Below are 19,862 nucleotides of genomic sequence, written 5' to 3'. Positions count from 1 at the left end.
ACGAAGTAATTCGATCGTGTCACGAAATCCGCTCCGTGTATTTTGCCACGCTCGCCGTTCCTTCCGCGAGTCCTCAGGCTTTGGCGCAGCTGCTGCGATTTCGATTCGTTTTCTCGAATCTCTGACGCGAACAACGCACGATGTGAGCGAAGTTTGTCATTTTATTCCGACACATTATCAAATTCTTAACAGAGGGTTAACGTTAGACCTACACGATTCCCAGCTAAAGGTTAATGCGTCGTTCGAATTGGTACGATCGATGAAACGGATGAATGATTTGTAGGTTTCTTTTTTTTATGCCGTACTTAGAGAAATTTATTAGAGATTATCGGGACGATTAACGAGCGCTTGTGCTCTTCTAAACGGAGACAACGGCGTTACAAAACCGATGCGCGGACACTTTAATCGGCGATCGGCGCTTTCTGGATCTTGATATGGAAGGTGTAGAGCGAGACGCGCGGCAAGGGTAGAGGATGTTATTCAGAAGCGATAAAATCGTCGTAGTGCATGTAATGACAAACACATGCGTTCTCACCCCCGATCCCTGACTCCGCGGTGTGTATAGGTCGCCCTATCGAGCCGGATCTATATAACGGTGGCATATGTTTAGGTCATTAATTAGCATCTGGAGCCAATTAAAGTAATTACGAATTCGACGGTAAAATATCGCTGCAGCCGTACTACGGTACGGAAACGCCTAGGAAACGCTCTCTCGGCGGTCGCAGTACAAGGCGATTTTCCAAAGCCGCACGGCGTACACGCAACAAAACCGTACCACGTCAGTTTTTATCAGACGTATCCGTCATGTTGTGAAGGCGATCGATTGTTCTACGAAACTATAACGGGGATACTTATATTGCCGCCATGAGGCAATGTAAAGTTCCCCCGCTAGCATTACGCGACCGGTCTATTATTCTCGGTATCGCGATCTCGTTACTAATGGGCGTCATTACTATCCGTTTCGACAAGTTCGGAAACTTTAGCAAACGGCTACTTGCAGAGCTTATCGAAGTTAAATATTGACTTCGTGTATCTATAATATATATTGTAACCTAAAAAAGAGTGTAGTGTGCGATATTGTGTAGGTACGTCGAAGCGGTGCTAAATGTTAAGAAAAAGAATATATATATATATACATCTCTCCGCTGCATACACAATTTAATTTATTCACACCATTTCTCATTAAAGCGAAAACATTAGATTGCATCGACGATGCGAGATCCTTATATCACAACGCTTTTTATAAAAGCGCGCTGTGCCTCCTATTTCCGGCGATGCATAAATATAGTGGGAAATATAAATTAGTCGTACATCGTAATGCAGTTTAATTACAAAATAGGAACGCGCGCTTATCGCCATTTGCGGCTTATTTTGCAGCGGTGAATATTTAGCGCAACAATAACAAGATCCATCGGCACGATACGCGTTTGACGCTATAAATCATCGTCGGCAAAATCTTTTACGTCCAGATCGCGCGTTATGACCGCCGACGCTCAATCGTTCTTGACGTTCGAAGAAAACCATTATCCCCCCCAACGACTTCCGCTGTTAATATAACGATCACGGTAGTTCCGCGCGGGAGGACGATCGTTATCGGCGATCCTCTCTCGATCCTCCGCGTGTATCAGGGGCCCGCGCGAGTCCTCGGAATTTCCCCCGCCGCGAACACCAATTTCCTGACGTGTGTCCACGTGACAAATACGCAGGATGCTACCAGACGGCAGCTATCGATACGCATCCGCCATTCGAACAGCCGTATATTACGGCTCGCTCTCGGATATGTATTTATGCTTCCCGTATCATTTCGCAATTATCGATAACATCGTCAAGGCTTTTTGCAGGAAACAATGGGTCATTACTTGCCTGCTGTAGCCTGGTGCCTCTGTTTCTCCTTCTATCTCTCTCTCTCTCCCTCCCCTTCCCCCCTCCTGTCTCTCTCTCTCTCTCTCTCTCTCTCCCTTCATCTCTCTCCTTGCCTCTGACTTTGTCCACGCTCGTCCGCACCTCTCCCGACCGTTTGCCGATCACGACGCCATATGTGTGTCTCACGAGATGTCATACACATTGATCGGATCAATACACATGCTTATGTCGCATTTCGCGCCAATTAAGTGATCATATGAAACTTTCGATATCGCTGTAAATTAATTTGATGATTTCAGTAATTGCACTTTTACTCAAAATCGATGTTCTCTTACATAAAGTTGAGTAGCAAGTTGAGTCTACGAGTCTTCGTTAACACCTATGTGGTTAAGTCAATTCATTTTCTTCATTCACACCGTAGGTAGATTATAGGCTGTGCACTTGAGAGATAGTAAATTGTCGATCGAGATTGTCAGCGTAACTCGAACTTGTTAATGAACGGACGGATCGTAGGTTACATCATTGGCGCTCAATTGTTGATCGCAGAAGCGACAGGTCCGGTTTCCCTTCCGACGAGCGGCGAGCGAGGTATAACCTGTTTGATTCGAGCGATCGATCCCGAATCCCTTCCCGGATACCTCCTATCGGATTGCCGCGAATGTGGATAAAACGGACAACGGGAAAAGAGAGGAAATGAAAGAGAGTCGCGGAGAGAGAGGACAAGAATTGTAGGCAGGGATACCGGATAACTATCCGGCATGTACGCGCCGCGAGTATAGCCGGGGATAGGCCGGTTCGAGGGCCGAGCTACTTTAAATATAAAAGCTGCTATAATTAATATCCAAGCCGGAGCAACGGGGCGGCGAATAATATTTATTTGGATACTTTATAGGGAAAGTTTAAAAAGGTAATCCCCTCTCTGTACTTAACGGTACGTTCGTTATTTTCGTATCAACTCTCCCTCTTTCTCTCTATCGATAAAAAAAAGTTTCGGTTTGAAAGAGCCAATCTATTTGTGTGTCTTCGCACTTACGACATTTGTTTGTATTTTAACCTGAATAAAGAGGTTACGTTGCAACAGACGTCGCACATCGACATGCTAATTAACGAGCATTTTGCTAGAGATCTGGCAAAGGTAGATGTAGTCAGTAAAAGTATTTCGTCGTTAATGATCTCCTTGCAAGAACTTCGTCGCTCTTGAACGGAACAGTGCTCTTTTGCGTATCGATGTGCATGAGCGAGTTCAGCAGTAATGCAAAAACGCCACATACGGAGCCTAATTATTGTAACTGACATGTTACAGCAGCAACGATGTTTACACCAGAAATATTAAGCAACAATTAAACTCGCAAAAATATTGATGGCAATCATAGTGTGGTGATTGCAATCCTTATAAATTATGTAATATTTGCGGAATCGCTGTTCGTTTCGGGACATAGACATTCATACATACACGTTTGTACTCTTATTTTGTACACATAAGAAATTAAACAAGACAAACAGAGCGCGTTTAGCGCGGACACCTATTTACACTGTATTTATCGAGAGTTACGATCTTTTCACAATCAGTTCGAGAAGAGCATTTCTTCTCAATAATATTTTATTCAGAAAAAATGTCTTACATATTTAGAAATTTATTCTTTAAGTGAGTAAATGCCGCAAATAGTATGGTAAATACTATAGGATAGTTTTATTATTTGCACCTCAGGTAATTTTCTTTAAAACTTTGTTTTGAAAAAAGGAAGACAACAAGTATTGCCCTGATAGAATTCTTACAGTTCATTATTTTTACATTCCTCTGTGTATCTCTATAACTAAAATAAATATAACTATAAAAATTAATGGTTTTTATGTTCTGAGCATGCCATCTACTAACTGGTATCTTTAGACCACTTACTTATTTAAAGATTAATTATTTTGAGAAAGGGATTGTAAATGGATCTTTTGAGAGTTGAAAGCTCGCGCAAGTGAAGTGATTCAGGAAAATGAGAGAAACGGGTAATCATAGTCACGGAGACACAGAATCATACAGATACGTAAATAAACGTCTCGACTTTTAATTATAAATCTATAATTTAATTTAATTTAATTTTACATTTTACAAACAGCGACCTATTCTCAAAATTTGCCGCATAATATGTGATACATGATACGTAGAATCGAGAGAAAAGTAATTCTCGATCACATATCCGAATCAACTGAATAATTATATATTTGTCCCGCGGAGACGACACCGCACAGGTGGTTTGACATAAATTCTCCTGCGGGCAGCCTTCAAATTCCAGCAACATTAAGGAATTGCATTATAGAATAGCGAAGTACATTACAATGTCTAGGATCAAAGAAACTGCGACGCCAGCATACTATTTCCTGCGCTGAAAATATCAAAGCAGCCTCGCGCGGCTCGCGACGGGCCGTCGTTTCTATTTTTGCCGGCTTTTCGTAGCTGCGAAATTAGGTGCAGCCGGCGAGAATTGATTGATTTCGCGTCGCACGGCTCCGCAACGGTAATTTAACGATCCGGACCACCGTGAAAAATTTGCACACCTTAAGCGCAATCGTCTGCGCCGTTAAAACTCTCTGACTGCATTGCAAAATTAACCTCTTTAAAGTGAAACGGAGTACAACCTCGCACAAATTGCAAAGTATGTCTCGGTAAAAAGGGCTACCGTTTATTATTATTAACTCGAGAGCAATGACATTTTTCCGTTCTGCTATTAATCAGTTTCGAAATTAGTTCGTCAAATGTCTGCGATATAAAGAACTTATACCGATAAAGTTGATAAAAAATGCCAATACCGCTCATTTATATCTCGTGATGCTGTTAATGTGACACGAATCAGTTTTGCAATTCAACATAACGCGATCTTCGTCTTGCATGTTTAATTAAATGACGAAGAGAGAAAGTTAAAAATGCGATTTTCAATTCTTACCGAGTTAATATACTGTATATTACGAACGTTAACATTCATTACCGTCTATTCTCCTTGTTACAGAGAGCAACTTCGGCGGAGAAAGAAATAGCCGCGTTAAAAGAACAGCTCGCCGCAACGAATGACAACAATTCTAAGACTGAGGGACACCAATTGTCTCAGCCTCCGCAGGGAAGCGATCAACAACAGGTACACGATGCCAGCAATCCCAGAAGGACGCCGAACAGCAACCTCGAGCAGGAGCTGCAGGCCAAAGACAAAGAGGTACGTTAGATCATACTCGCCCTTCCGCTAAAATGTTACTCTCTCGTGTATTGCCGTATGAAATGGTGATTATGTATAATCTTTGAACTTTTCTCTCTCTTCTTCCCTTTTCTCTTAATATCTAATTAAAAATACAAAACAATAGGTTGAGTAATTTCCTCAAAAATAATCGATAACACAATTTAAATTGTCTTTGATAAAAAAAAAAAAAATTATTAGTACCTATATTTCTTTCAAAAAATTTTCTTCATTGACAACGACATAGATGATGAGACTAGTACTAGTGTAATGAAGAAAAGCAAATCTCACACGGCTCACGCGAAAGGATTGACAAATCGAACGTTTCTTCACAAGCAATCGCGAGGCTTAACCAACTGAGGGTTGCTGCGTGCAAAATCACCGAGTGGATGCTAGTGCAATTTCTGTGTGCAGACATATGTGAGCTGTGGCATGTCGAAGTGAATGACTAAAGTTGCTCGTGTTCGATATCCGTATTCGATGGATTATTGTCCCTCTCCTTCTTTATCCGCCTACGCAATTCCGTTCCACGCAATCACGTTCGCATACCGCACGCATGTCTGACACTCACCCCTTTGTAACCGATTGCTATCGTCGCTCGGACCTTCAAATAGCGTACTTTTCAATCAAATTTTTTTTCGAATTAATAGCCATTTATAGTCAGAAAAGATTTGCAATTTTCTTGAAAGATAGCTAAGCAGGATACAAAGTAATATACTGGAAGAAATTCTTGCGGCGAATTGCAATTATAAAAAATTCTACATATATTAGTATTATATTAAAAATTAATATTATATCATATACTAAATACATTATAAGTAATACTTAAAATTTGGTTATATATAATCAAATGATTTGTAAATTATAAGTAGGAAGTTCCGCGAAATAACGAATGATGCTATGCATATTTCCATCAGTTGATACATTTCCATAAACTTTGAAATAATTTTATTAATAATATTATTATTAGAAATTATTAACACAACATATATTATAATTAAAATAATATTAATATAACATTAAGATTAAAATTTAATTAGACCTTATTAAAGTGTAATAAATATTATATAATACATTACAGTTAACATTATTGGAAAATATTATACGTATAAGAGAGAACACTGTTTATTTATTATTTCAAAGTTTACGGAAATAATATCAACCAATAAAACTATGCACAATTTGTGCGTCATTCACTACGCGGAACTCCCTACTTGTATTTTACAAATTATATTTATTTATAAAGAGATTGACATATAAATTATACAGAGACAGAGGCGGTTTTACATGGCGAATTGCATTTAAAAGCGGCAACATGATTGGCATTCAAACGGCAGGTAATGAATTCGGGCGAGCCGTTTCGCAACTCTCGCGTGGAATTTTTCTCTCGAGAAAGATACACGATCAGGACCTAGATTCACGATAAACGTTTCAAATTACCCCGCCGCGTTCCCGCGAAACCACGCAAACTCTCGCTTCCAGCTATAAGTAGCGAACGTGTAACTAATGATACTCGATCAGTTCTATCGAAATAGATAACAAAGTCAATTTAGAAAAGCCGTAACGCGCCGGAGATCTCTCCAGCCGTATCGCTCTCCAGCGTTGTCCATTAACGTCGCGTCCGGATGAATAGGTGCATCTCAGCATATATTTAGTAACGACGAACGGCACGAATCCGGTCGGCTTGCTCGAGCCGTAAAGCGCCGGAATGCGACGATGGCAACGCGCGGATCTTTATTATGATTACGATACGCCGGTTCGCGGTTTTCGGCAGCCCGTGCGATAACATTATCGTATATTTATCGGGAGGGTAAATAACCCCGTAGAAAAAGGTAAGCGCGCGCGCGCGCGGTTTCATTCTTGGCAAAAATAGCCGCGACGATCGTGCAAACCCACGTCTCCGAGAAGCTACACGAGTAACATTGCTTTCGTCCAACTGCCCGCTGCAATCTCGAGCTGCAATACACAGCTGCCGCCTGACACGGATGAATGGAGATAATGACGGTCATCCCTCACTTTTACCGCCAAATATTCGACCTAATAAACCACGGTCGTCTCGTACGTGAGGCTCCGTTTTCTCGAGTTTCGTTTTATCTAAGTATAGGGGGTATCGCGAAGTATGCCGAGTCGTTACGCTTCTAGTTGATGTGCAATTAAAGTCGATTAATTGCACGTGGGTAATTATATATAAATGTATGTAGCGTAACGAAAATATTATGTCTGCGTCCGACGTATATGTGTTATCATTGTACAAATTACGTAATTGAAGTTAAAGAAATTCTTTTCGAGACCGTCGTGTTGATAAAATTATTAATCTAAATTGTATATAAAATATTTTTCTTTTTTGCGTAAAGTTTTATTAACAATAACAAATTCAGGAGAAAATCATAGTAGTTTGGAGGCACTAAAAAAAAAAAAATCTTTTTTTTTTTTTCAGTCGTTGAAAATTATAGAAGAAGGTACACGTTATATATTGTAGATCAAACTGGCAAAAGTTGGATAAGGTATATAAAGCTATTCAAGTCGATAAATCTTCGAGAGGTAATATAGAATACGAATTACCCGTCACTACTCGAAGCCTTTTTTCCCCCGGAAGTGGTCAGGAAGAGCCTAAGTGGTAGTTGCACCCTTTAGTACCGTGCACTTTGCGTGGTTTACGAAGCAGCGTGCAAGGAGGTCGAGCCCGTAAAAATCTTGCGGTAAAGGAAAAGGAGTGTAGCGGGAATGGTGGGAGGTAGCGTAACCTGTTAAGGGTGTATAATGCGAGAGGGGCGAAAGCGGCGGCGTAACGGGCGCGGAGGGTGGCGAAGGCGGAGATGTACACGAGTCCTTAAACAAAGCCAAAAACACTTAAAGCGGCGCGCGCGTGAGAAAGGAGTGATAAAAACGCCGCTAAGAGTTCAATAAGTATTCTCCTTAGAGCCAATAACAACCACTCCTCCTCCTTTTCTGTCGCCTTCAACCACCGTCCGCCCTTCCTCTGTTCCCTTTGCGCCTTCCCGCGTCTCCCGTTGTCCCCGCGCGAGGAAAATCGTTTGCTTCGAAGCCTCCGAGCCCGTTGTAATCCTGGAGCCGATAATCTCCGATCCCGTCCCTCCTCTTGTCAACGTCGTATCCTTGGTCCTTGTTCGTTCGTCCCCTTGTCTCGCAGATAGGAAGGGGATGGCGCGCGTTCTGTTCTCACCGACGATGCCTTTTAACGGATAAGAATTTGCTCCGCGGACAATGTCTTTATTGAGAAGCCATCGCGCGCCGTGGAGCACTGGAATGATTTTTATTATTCGTCGATTAAAGGAACGTAATGGCAGTTTCAAGTCCCTCCCGAGCGACGGGATGATTTAAAGACGATAATGAGGAGTAAATAATGCGATAGTGTCTTCGAAAGAGGGGAGCGAGGATGAGTGTCTCAGGGAGAGATGGTCGCGCGATACTCTGGAGTACGCCCATGAATTATGGAGACTTCGGAAGTACGTTAGTTTATAACGGGTCGATAATTATCAGACACGTGTGTCAATGTATATTGCTGTAGCTGATACCGTCTTTGCTCCGATAACAATTTTAGATTATCCAATATATGTATATGTTGTCCGATTCCGAAACGTAAAAATTGTACGAATAAATATAAATTTCTCAATCTCATGTAAACTACTAGATTATGACGTTACCCGAAACTTCAAACAAGACAGATTATCTTATTGTTAAGAACGCGTTCGTGAACGCTTTGCTTCCGCGTATTTGCAACTTCGACGAGATGATGCACGCGCAATTCTTTGGCATATTAACATTTTTATCACTTGATGTCGGTGACGCACGCAGCTCAGGAGCTTCGCTTATTTTTTTCGGGAAGCGTTGACAAGAAAGTCAGATTATATCAGCTATCTTTTTCCGAGAGCTTGTTAGCTGATAAGAATTATCACTTTACACTTGGCAATCGACGCCACAGCTTCGATCAACAAGTTTTGACATTAAAGAATAAACTGCTTCTACACAATCTTGAATAATTAATGTTAATTAACAATATTCGCTTGTGCCTACTTTTATAAGATTACAATCAGAATTCGATTCTCGATCGCTACTACACTATTAGATATCGGAAGAGCAGTAACAAGCCATGAGTTATTTTGTTATAACATTTTGTTATTTTTAACCTTAATGTGTGCTAAAATGTAAATCATTTCTGTAGTTAGTTTCAAAGTTTATTTTTATTAAAACTAATAAACTTCACAGCACTTGATAAATAATAAACGAAATTTGAGCCAAAAATATATCTTTTTAATTAAATTCATGACATATTAAGTACAAATAACGGCAACCTATGAAAATAATGATTAAAAATAAGTAGAATTAAGTGTAATTTGACATTATGAATTTAACAATGTAGTTTCGCTATCGCAAATAAATAAATTTCGCGTGTGGAGCGACGTCTCCACGTGCGCATGTACAATATGATAAGCTGTTTCATTTTTCATATTTGCAAATGTGTCACCCATAATGCGGAACAGAGTGACGATGATTCGCGATTGCGAATGTCTTCGTGTTCTGCGACTCATTATCTCAATTTTAGAGCTACCAGTATTGTATATACGAATCATAGCTTCGACCACCAACGGCCGTCTCCGTCATGGCATGTCTGTAATTTCAACAAGACATTGTGAGCGATCCACGCTGTCCCCGTGGCACCCTGTCCGTCACCCCCGAAGACAGGCTCGCGCTTTGCGCATTTAAATCGTGCGTTCCAGAAAGCGTCCCGCCTCGTTCCGCCGGAAATAAATCGCTCCCATCTGAATCACGGTCCCGTGCAAGAACGTCAGAAAACGCGGGGATTTCTTTATTTTTGGTTGATTCCGTTCTGAAAGTTCTATATATCACTCGAATGCGATATTGAAATGTTCACCGTCCAATCTAAATCCGATGCAAACGGATACAAAATTGTTATCTTTTTCTCTTCTATATTGTATATTATTAGACGGAAGGATCATAGAAAGAGAGATAGAGAGAGAGAGAGGAGAGAAACGCTTTTTCCCGGATAGGATGTGGCCAGATATTAGAATCGTTGCGACCGCGTAACATCCTATAAACATGGCAATAATAAAAATTAGCGCGATGGATAAAGCGGTGCGATAAGCGGCACTCGTCCGCGATTCATTCCGTTTCCGTTTCCTGTCGCATAACCACGTCAGACTGTATCGAAACGATGGGTATCGATGTAGGACAAGCATCCTCGATTTGACGCCACAGTAGCAGACATTCGCGAATCCTCGATTAGGTCCCTCAACGAAACGAGACTCCAACAGTGTTTGCGCTGCTTAAACTGTCGCGATAACGACGGCGTTGACATTTCTGTATAATTTTAAGTCGTAAGACGAGAGATTTTATTGAGCGTTCGTTTAGAGTCTTGAACACGCATATAATTGCCACGGGCGCATATAAAGTAACTTCAAGTGTTTCATCTAGACTTATCTCCCGATACGCACAATAAATTACAATGGCGGAAATGTTCTCCATGTTTAGTCTTTGAGTTCCATCAACATTGCTGTCTCCTTGCCTCTGTTGCTGCAGAAATTGGATATAGTGACAATGATAACATACGCGCTACCGAAGTGGCAAAGAGCCTTCGGGGCTTTGTGTAGCTTGTGTCGCGGCGACAAATTGAATTCGTCACGGCTGCGGCTCTAAATTCTCGCTATTTTGTTGCTGTACTTATCTTCGGCATTTTGTCGCGTCACCGGTCGTCTTACTTTCCGCAGCTGCTTGATCTTAATTAAACGCCAGAAATCTCTGGCAGCTTTAAAACTTGTAATATATATATATGTATATTCATTTGTCCTTAACGCTTCACGCCATGAGTCTCCAGTAGTAATTACTTCAAGTTACCGTGGACATGCGCTTGGTCAATGAATAAAGAGAATCATTGTTTTAACGTTATTTGTCAAGTCGCGATGACAAACTAGGGTCGGTACTTCGCGTAAGCCGTTCGGAGACATTGCTGGAGTTACACTGAAATATATACACGTGACGTGTAAAAAAATGTCTCTCGCTCTTTCAAACTAATAATTTTGAATTACGAAAAATACGATTGTTACATAATAGCGTGACACGAGTTTAATTTGCATTCATTGCAATTGGAAATTATTAATTATTCAATCTGCCTGTCACATCGATTCTCGAATATTTCACCGATTATCTCGGGGTAACGCAAGCGCGGTGCATGCTAATGATTGACAGTGATTGCTGCCAAAAGAGGTACGATGGGAGCTCGAGTCATTTGATCGTTGTAGCGTGACGAGTGATTCACTCTCTCCGCACTCGTAATTATAACAGAAAATATATAATGGTCCTTCGGATATCTATCAATTCATTAACCAAATAATAATAATAATGACAATGTAGGATTCGAGTCGTTTTATATTTCTGAGAATTGTATCGTAAATGGGTCCTTAACGACTTCGGCGAAGTACAGAATTATTTTATTTCGGAATCGTTTTCTTTCGACTGTCACGAGACGCTTAAAGGGTGACAAAGAGAAGGGAAGAGAGCGAGAGAAAGAGGAGTGGAGAGCTTCTGGCAGCGTGGCGAGATGAAAGAGACACCGTGATACTCGTGCCAAGGCAAATACGCTCGGCGAGTGTTTCAAAACACGTTGGCTAATGTACCGAGCACGGTAGATCGAAAAATAACCGAGAGCGTTATCCGCGCTTCTTCTTCTCATGTCCCATTCCCGCGTATCGTCCTACGAAGTGAGATTACCACTGGAACAGTTGCGCGGTCGTTCTCTGCAAAAGGCACAACAGAGCATCTCTTTCTTGTCGTATCTTCGTTCGTTCGCGATGTTGCACCGAAGTGACTACGCCAGTCGAAGTATACACAATGGTGTAAGGGTCAAACGTAATTTCTGAATGTGTTGAAAATTTATATTTTTATTTGCTTACGTTCTCGGTGCTGTTTTATTATTTATGATTAAATGTATAAATTATAAGTTAGGCCGACTTTCACCTTAAACAATTCCATCGGTCACTTTGCAGAGCGGTACACCGTTTGTGAATGGCGGTATAGGCCGACAATCTGAGATACCGCTGAATAACTTTGTCGTTTTGTACTTCCGTCATGACTGCAGCGTCGACAGACGAACTTCTTTGAAAGCTGCCGTGGAATTTCCATTTCCCTTTCATTCTGCATTAGTGACGACTGTAAAATTACTTTCTTCTTTCTTGAGGAATCTCACACGAGTATTTATTAGGGACAGTTTTTACATTAAAATTATCAAAAGAATATAAAAAAAGAAACTATAATCCAAGCGCGACTCAGATATAAAAAAATATCTGCGATATGTCAGTATGTTTGTTGTTCTAAATATTACGTTGTTTACAATTTTCTCACATGATCTTTAAGTCTGACTGTTGGAGTCTTATCTCATCATCGCAGACTTCTTTGCGTGAACCAATCGGGACCTTGTCCGTTTGTCGCAATTAACAACGAGATATCGGTAACGGACGCCATATTGGTAACGCCGATGATAGGCTCGCAAGAGTATATTCATAACGATATTACCATATTTGCCCTGATAGGAAGATTTGCTGATAATTAATGCGATAAGGAACAATCGACTGCGCAATACACAATGATACGGCGCGACAAACAATCGGGTCGTGGCTCAAACGAACGACGAATTTTATCATGCCTCTGGCACGGCGATTACGTGTCTGTATGTGCACACTATGCATATAACGGATATATATCGTACTTATCCGCGAAGTATCCGCGGCGCCATGTGTCATAAAACAGATTAGACTTACATTGAACTGATGGATCTATTAGTGGGTGGAGTAACTAAGAGCTTTTACGATTATGTAACCGTCTCTATATATGAATCACACACACACACACACACACACACACACACACACACATATATATATATATGTGTGTGTGTATGTTGTTAAAAATTATATGTTTTAAATGTCGCATACGCAGAATATTTTGAATAACGTATTTTATATCGAAAAATAATGAGTTAATGATCATGTGAGAAAATTGTAAAATCACACAATGTAATATTTAGAATAATAAATATACTGATGTATATATGTTTTTTTTATATCTGAGTCGCTTGGGTTATAGTTTTTTTTCACATTTGTTTTGATAATTTTAATTATCGAACAAATGTAGAAAAGATTCCTAAATTTCCTCAATGTCTAAAACAGTTTAAATATTATTAATATAATGTATATTTTTTAATTTCTCATTTATATATAATTAATTCGAAAATTTTCATAATACATTTTTAATCAAAATTTATAATCTACTTGTATATTGGGAAAAAATAATTATTCAACGTTTACGCAGTGTGAACGAGCTTTAGAAAAAAATTTTGTATCTTATATGAAGTGCAATAATTTTTGTACATATTATATTTGCATACGTCTCATCAGGAATCCACCTTGCTGTATGCGCGGAAAGGATTCGCGATTGCGATGAGGTTTTCGAGAGGGTTTCGACTTGAGGATACTGACTGGCCGGATGGCTCGACAGGCAGGGAGGATGGTGGTTAGCAAAAATCTGAGAATATTTGTACTCGAGCGAAAATGACGTGAGTTAAGAAGTGCAACGAGCGCTTATCGTACTCGCGACTTCTTCCAGCGATAGCTGCCCAGCTTATGCCAGACGTCAGGGAAAACCAATTTAGAGATATTTATATCGTAAGTTTCGAATAGAATAAAATATATATATGTATATAAACTCGCGCGATATAACTCGTTTGCTTTTCCACCCACCTCTTTCCATTTTCGAAACCAAAATTATTCTCTTCTCTTCTGTCGTTTTGTTTCTTTTCCCACCCCCTTTTACCCTTGAATTCCTATATCTGACCAATTCGACTGTCAGTTTTATGGTTATCGCTGTTGCTGGCATCGATGTTCCGAATAGAATATTTGTAATGGTTGTTAACAATACTCTTCGAGAATTGTTTTCAACAATCTTCCGAGTTACTCTTGACATCATTTAATACCGACGAATAACAGTATGCCAATCTGATTAAGCACGAGTAAATATTGTGTTGTATTAACGGTGCGGTGCACCTCAAGAGCGAATTATCCGTAAGCAACGTTCTCGATCTACATCACCTAACCAGGGCGCAATCAGGAATAGCCGCGTTCTCCCTCGAGTTGTGCGTATGTACGCGGTAAAGGAAAAAAGAGGGAGAGAAAAGACGACCCGCATGCTCCATCATCGTCGGCTGAAACATTAATTAGAAAATCTGAATAATTAGGAACTAACTTTCGCGCGACGTGTAAAACTCGTTCCGCCCCGATCCGCGCATGAACATATATATATATATGTATATATATATATATACACATGTGTGCTATGCGTGGTTGCGTCTGTTTCGTACTCTGCAGTCGGAGGGAGTCCTCTGCCTTCCTCTCCGCCGACGACCTCGACGGCGAAGGAGGAGAAAGGGAGGAGAAAGCAAACCGGGCAGGCTCTCACCCTTCTACACCTTCGCTCTTTTAGCTTTTTAAAAAAGGTTCTCCAGTTCGAACAGATCGATCGACCTCATACTCTCCTCCACACACATCGAGATGTGTATCTGGTCACGGGGCTCGCTGATTGTATCGTAATTACGGTTTTAAATATACTTCATCGAGCACGCGAGCTTACGAACTCGGCGATATAAGGGGTGGCGGCCGGTGCTGGAATAAGGTAGAGGCGAAAGGAGACAGTTAATGCCCGTGCCCTTCGATTTAACGTCGACACGAGCGCGCACGAGGTGTATTGCAAGCAGCACGCTCAGAGGGGATGGTTGGCGGTCGGTTGGGTGGTCGACGGGGGTGGCGGGCCGCTCGGCCACCTCATCGGTAGGCAATCTTTTCTTATCGGGTCACAGGAGATTTATAGAAACGAGCCGCGATGGCGTATTGTCATGACTTGGCCCTGTGCACGTGAAGTCGATCTGGAACGCGATATATGTGAGTGTATGGGTATACATATATATGTGTGTGTGTGTGTGTGTGTCTATACACCGGCAGCCCGAATTTACGTGTGTCGGTGTACGACGGAAAGTAGCTACCAGATGGAATTATTACTCACAACCGTGACTAAGCCGGGCTTGAAAATTACGTGCTCGATCCGCAAAGACGATACACCGCGAAATATGTCGGTCTCTATTGCGCCGATCAAAGGATTGTGAAGTTCGCAATCGTTTGCGCCGTTAAATTATTACTGCACGCGGCGTACATAGCTCCAGCCAGTCGAACTTGATGTATGAGACTTTCTTACGCTATGTGCAGCTTTCTATGCGGTAATTCCAGATCGTCCATGCTTATTATCGAATGACGTAGAGATGGTCATTATAGGTACTGTTGAAAGAAGCTCTGATTCTCTGATACTATGTTTAAGAATAATTGTGGAGAGATACGACTTACTTTATCTTCGCTTTTACACTCATTTTAATCTTTTTATTATTTAATACGAAATTATAACGTCTAGATATGATTAATTCGTTTTGCTAAAATTATATATTTCAAAGTCTTCAAGAAATACATAAAAATAAATTATTTGAAATAAAATGACACGTCTGTTATATTTCTAAAATCACAAATCTTACGATTGAAATTTTTATCATATACGAAAGAGAAGGAAAAAGAAACGGAATAATGATGAAACTGACGTTACAACTTGAAAGCTAGATGAAGTAATAAAGAACAAAATAATATTTTTCATTTCAGACGATTTACGTAGCATCCAAAAATTTTCAGCGGAGAAAATTATTCGTATCCTCGCCGATTCGCGGCGAAATGTCGGCATGATTGAATTCCGCTTTTCCATCGCCTTCTTTCGATCGACTTTTCTCCATTGGTCAGTCAGATATCATTCGCCTTCCAATCTCACTCTCTCTCGAAAAAGATAATACCGAAAGGATGAAGCTCTCCTGTCGACGTCCCGAACGCGCGTTGGCGAACATGAAACGGAAGAGAGTACCGGCAGAAAAACGGCGGCGTCTCTCGAAATTAATTCTTTTTTTCTCCGGGAGATAAAAACCTAACGAAGCCGCGCGCGCGAGCTTTATTACGCGAAAGCGAACGACGGAAGAGAGGTATATACGGACGGACGTAGGTGGAGGCTCCGAATGAGGAAGCGGGAGAGGAAAGTGGGAAAGAGATAGGGATACGTGCGAGGGGGAGGAGGGGGGGAGGGCAGGAGGGAGAGGGGGATTGATATAGGTGTTCCTGGTAGCGATGGCGATGGGACGAAAGGGTGGACGCGGGTGCCGGAGGAGCACCAAGGGGTGGCCGGGGGCAGCGGAGGGGGCGGCCGAGACACAAATACGCTGAAAATTAGATTCATAACTTTTCTGCTGCGCTTTCGCGGCGGAACGACTAAAGGCTGCCCGGGCTAGTTAAAAATTCCGTGTGCCCGCGAATATCAGTCCCTATCTCCTCCACCTCATCCTTCTCATCCTCATTCTCATCCTCTCGCCCGCCTTCTCTCCTCATGCATGTGTGTGCGTGTGCGTGTTGTATATGTATATGTATGGATATATATATATATATATATCTATATAAAAAAATCCCACCTCCGCCGTATATGAGAGAGGTGGTGGACTACCATCCTGCACCGACACCCTCCTTCTCACTCTCCTTCTTCTCCACCCTCGCTCCTCTCCTACGGTTCGCACGCACGGTTATATCCTACCTATACCTTTCTCCACCTACAACCTACACGCCTCCATCGTCCAGACGGACGACGGGAATTATCTCCGTTTTTCCGCAAACGCGATTAACCAGAAACGTCGTTCAGCAAGCCCTCCGGGCCCTCTCGACCGGCAGGGATATCCTCCTCCTCCTCCCCGTTCGTCGTTCTGTCTCGCTTGCTCCTCCTTTGGCTTTCGACTCGACTCGACTTCGTCGATTGATAATTCACGATTAATCCTTCGCGAGAGCGGACTTCTCCCGCGCCGCCCCGAGGCTGCCTCGAGTTCACGGCGAATTTCGTGGCAGCCGATAATTTCATTGTACTTGAAATCCGAGACGCGGGAGAGAGGAAAAAAGGGATGCGCGTTTCTTGCTGCGAATTCAGAACTCCAACCGACGAGAATCGCGATCGAACGGGAAGCTGGAGCTTCCTATGATAACGAGCGGCGGTTTCTGCGGTTCGCGATTATCGATACCGCTAACTTCCATGTAATTGATAGCTGAGCTCCAGTTTCTTTGCTCAAAACGAGTATTGCCCGTGATGAAATATGATTAATAACGCGCACTTATTATGCCCATGTAAAGTATGCGTACATACTTGCACACGTATATGTAATATGTACTAATTACATCTTTTTCTACTCTCTTTCACTTTACTCATTGTATTTCTGATAATGCCGAGAAACGACATTTCTAACCTTGAAGCATACATCAATCAATTATCATTTTATATTACGCTATATTTTTTGTTCCCTAAGAATAAATTTTTATGTTTAAAAAATTACTTGGTAATATACTCATATTTTTAACAGTATCTGCTTTCAAGACAACATTTATATACGCGACTCTCCGGTACGTAACTCTCACAGCCAGTGTATTAAACGGCGACACGTTTTTGAATTTATAAATTTATTTCGAGCGACAACTAGTCACAGGTCGATGGTTGTAATAATAAACGACAACGTCGACGAGAAGAACGGCAGATTGTCAGTAGCATTTCTTTCGCAATGAAGTGCTTGGTATTATCAACTGTGTATACACGTTCAAACATCGAATGCTACATATACGTATCCTGTCGATTGGCAGAATGTCAAAGTCTCGTTAGTTGATTCACTAAGTGTTTGCGCGAAACATAGAAACATACAATCAAAAGTGTAATAATAACGAGGTATTTCTTGGCGCAACCGTAATATTTCGCGCATGCGAAAGGTATGCAAAATATTAAATAAATCGAACAAACTGGCTGCGAGATGAGAGACGGGCGGAAAACGCTTGTATAAATAATACTCTTTGATCCTATCCAATGTAGCTCGTGGATTTTACTTCGAAGGTCTCTCGAAGTCGTCACAGTGATATTTTGTAATCGCTTGAATTATACTCGACGAAATATATTTCGGTAGTCATTCTGGCCGATGCAAAATGCTTCCTGTTTATTCACACGCATTCTCTTTATTTACTGATAAAAGGCGACACGTAAATTATTCATTCGCGCACGTGGACGACGGATAAACTCCGAGGACTCGATAAACCAAACTCTGATATGATGTCAATAAAAAAATTACACTAAAATTACTATAAAATTATACGTTTCATTCTCGGAAGCAGTATTTACGCGCATAAAAGAAACACTAATATAAAAGCGAGGATATCAGAAACGTTCGTGTCGTCGGAAATTCCGAACGACTCTTTCACTTCTGTAGTCCAAATTGCTTGGTCCTTCCATGTCTTTCTTTATCCGAAAGAGACGCATATACGTGGCTTCCTCCGCAAAGCCAGATCGTATTGAGCCCCGATGAGGACATAACTTATCAGTCGTTCAGGTTTTCCGCGATGAAGCCCTCTCTCGACTCCACCTTCGTTTTTACGTCGGCACAAGTATATGATATTTAAAATTAATCCTTCCTTTGTGCTGCCTCGCTGCCTGCCCGCTCGCTCGCTCGCTCGGCTGTCTGTCTGTCTGTCTTTTTATCGTACCGATATGGAGTCGTATAAATTTTACTCCATTATTCGTTCCGTTCGCGGTTGGGGTCGGGGGCAAGAGGCGAGGAGTTAAGAGAGATCGGCAGAGGGAAGGGAGAAAGTTAGTAGGAGAGATGGGCTGAAAGAGGGGAGAGTGGTTTGATTCCGGAAGAAGGGGAGCGACGGTTCGTCTTTTTGTCTTTGCCGGTGTACCGTGAGGCTTTCATTTCGAATCCTCAATCACCGTCGGTGATCAATCACAATTGAAGACTCGAGCGGTGAGGACGCAGCGGGGATGAAAAAAGGCGAGGAAACAGCCTAAGCAAAAAAGCGGGACGGAAGATGCGATGAGGCGTCAACGCGTACGAGGCGCGGATTGCTCGATCTTGGATCTCGAATACGAGATATTACATGTACTCGCGTACGTGACAGCGTATGCACGCAGCAAGGCGGATCAGATCGAGCGAGATTACACCACGTCAATTGTTTAGCACAATTTTACATTTTTCAGAGTGAAAGAAATCGGCACGGAATTGAATTTGTAATTCCTCCCTATAAGCCTGACACGCACACAGACACCGAGCTTTTGAAGCTGTATGTACGCAAGACAGTTCAGACAGAATTGCTCGTCGCGCAGATCGTATAATACGTATCGCGGATAAGAATACACACGAAATCGCGAGCCAGCGGATACGCCGGCCAGTTACGCCGACATTAAGTAGTGATGCCCGCCGCAAGTCAGACGGCGAACCGGAGGGATGAGGGTTCGCCGGGCTCGTAGGATTCGAGCCAGGAGGTGGAGAAGGTGGAGGCGGCTCAGGTCGGTCCGTGAATACCTTTTGATGCTACCCCACCCGCGATCCGAAGGATAATGCACAAACCAAAGGATAATTCCCGATACGGGGACGAAATCCGAGCGGAAGAGCGAGAGGGGGGGGGGTGTGGGGGGGCGGCGTGCGGAGGGCGCGGGGTGGTCGGGGCAAAAAACTCTTATTTAAAAATGTATTTACCGTCTGGCTCGCAAGAATCGCCATCCGCCTGGAAAGTTCGCTTTTTACCCTTCTGCTTCTGCTTCTGTGTGTAAGTTCGTATGCGTACGCGTGGGGGTGTGTGTGTGCGTGTGTGTGTGTGTGTG

General features: G+C 42.0%; 1 protein-coding gene across 6 annotated transcripts in view; it reads left to right on the top strand.

Moving 5' to 3' along the window:
• Positions 1-19,862, top strand: part of LOC108745535 (homeobox protein cut) — a 141,387-nt gene that overhangs the window by 67,440 nt on the left and 54,085 nt on the right. For all 6 annotated transcript variants that reach the window (XM_018481726.1, XM_018481723.1, XM_018481725.1 and 3 more), the window contains exon 2: positions 4,860-5,060. In XM_018481726.1, the coding sequence (XP_018337228.1) occupies positions 4,860-5,060 (201 nt within the window). The remainder of the gene's footprint in view (positions 1-4,859; positions 5,061-19,862) is intronic.

The sequence above is a fragment of the Trachymyrmex septentrionalis genome, unplaced genomic scaffold (assembly GCF_001594115.1).
Source record: "Trachymyrmex septentrionalis isolate Tsep2-gDNA-1 unplaced genomic scaffold, Tsep1.0 scaffold14, whole genome shotgun sequence".
In the NCBI taxonomy this organism is placed as follows: Eukaryota; Metazoa; Arthropoda; class Insecta; order Hymenoptera; family Formicidae; genus Trachymyrmex; species Trachymyrmex septentrionalis.
Note: the sequence above shows the minus strand (reverse complement) of the source record. Positions and strands in the feature narration are given on the sequence as shown.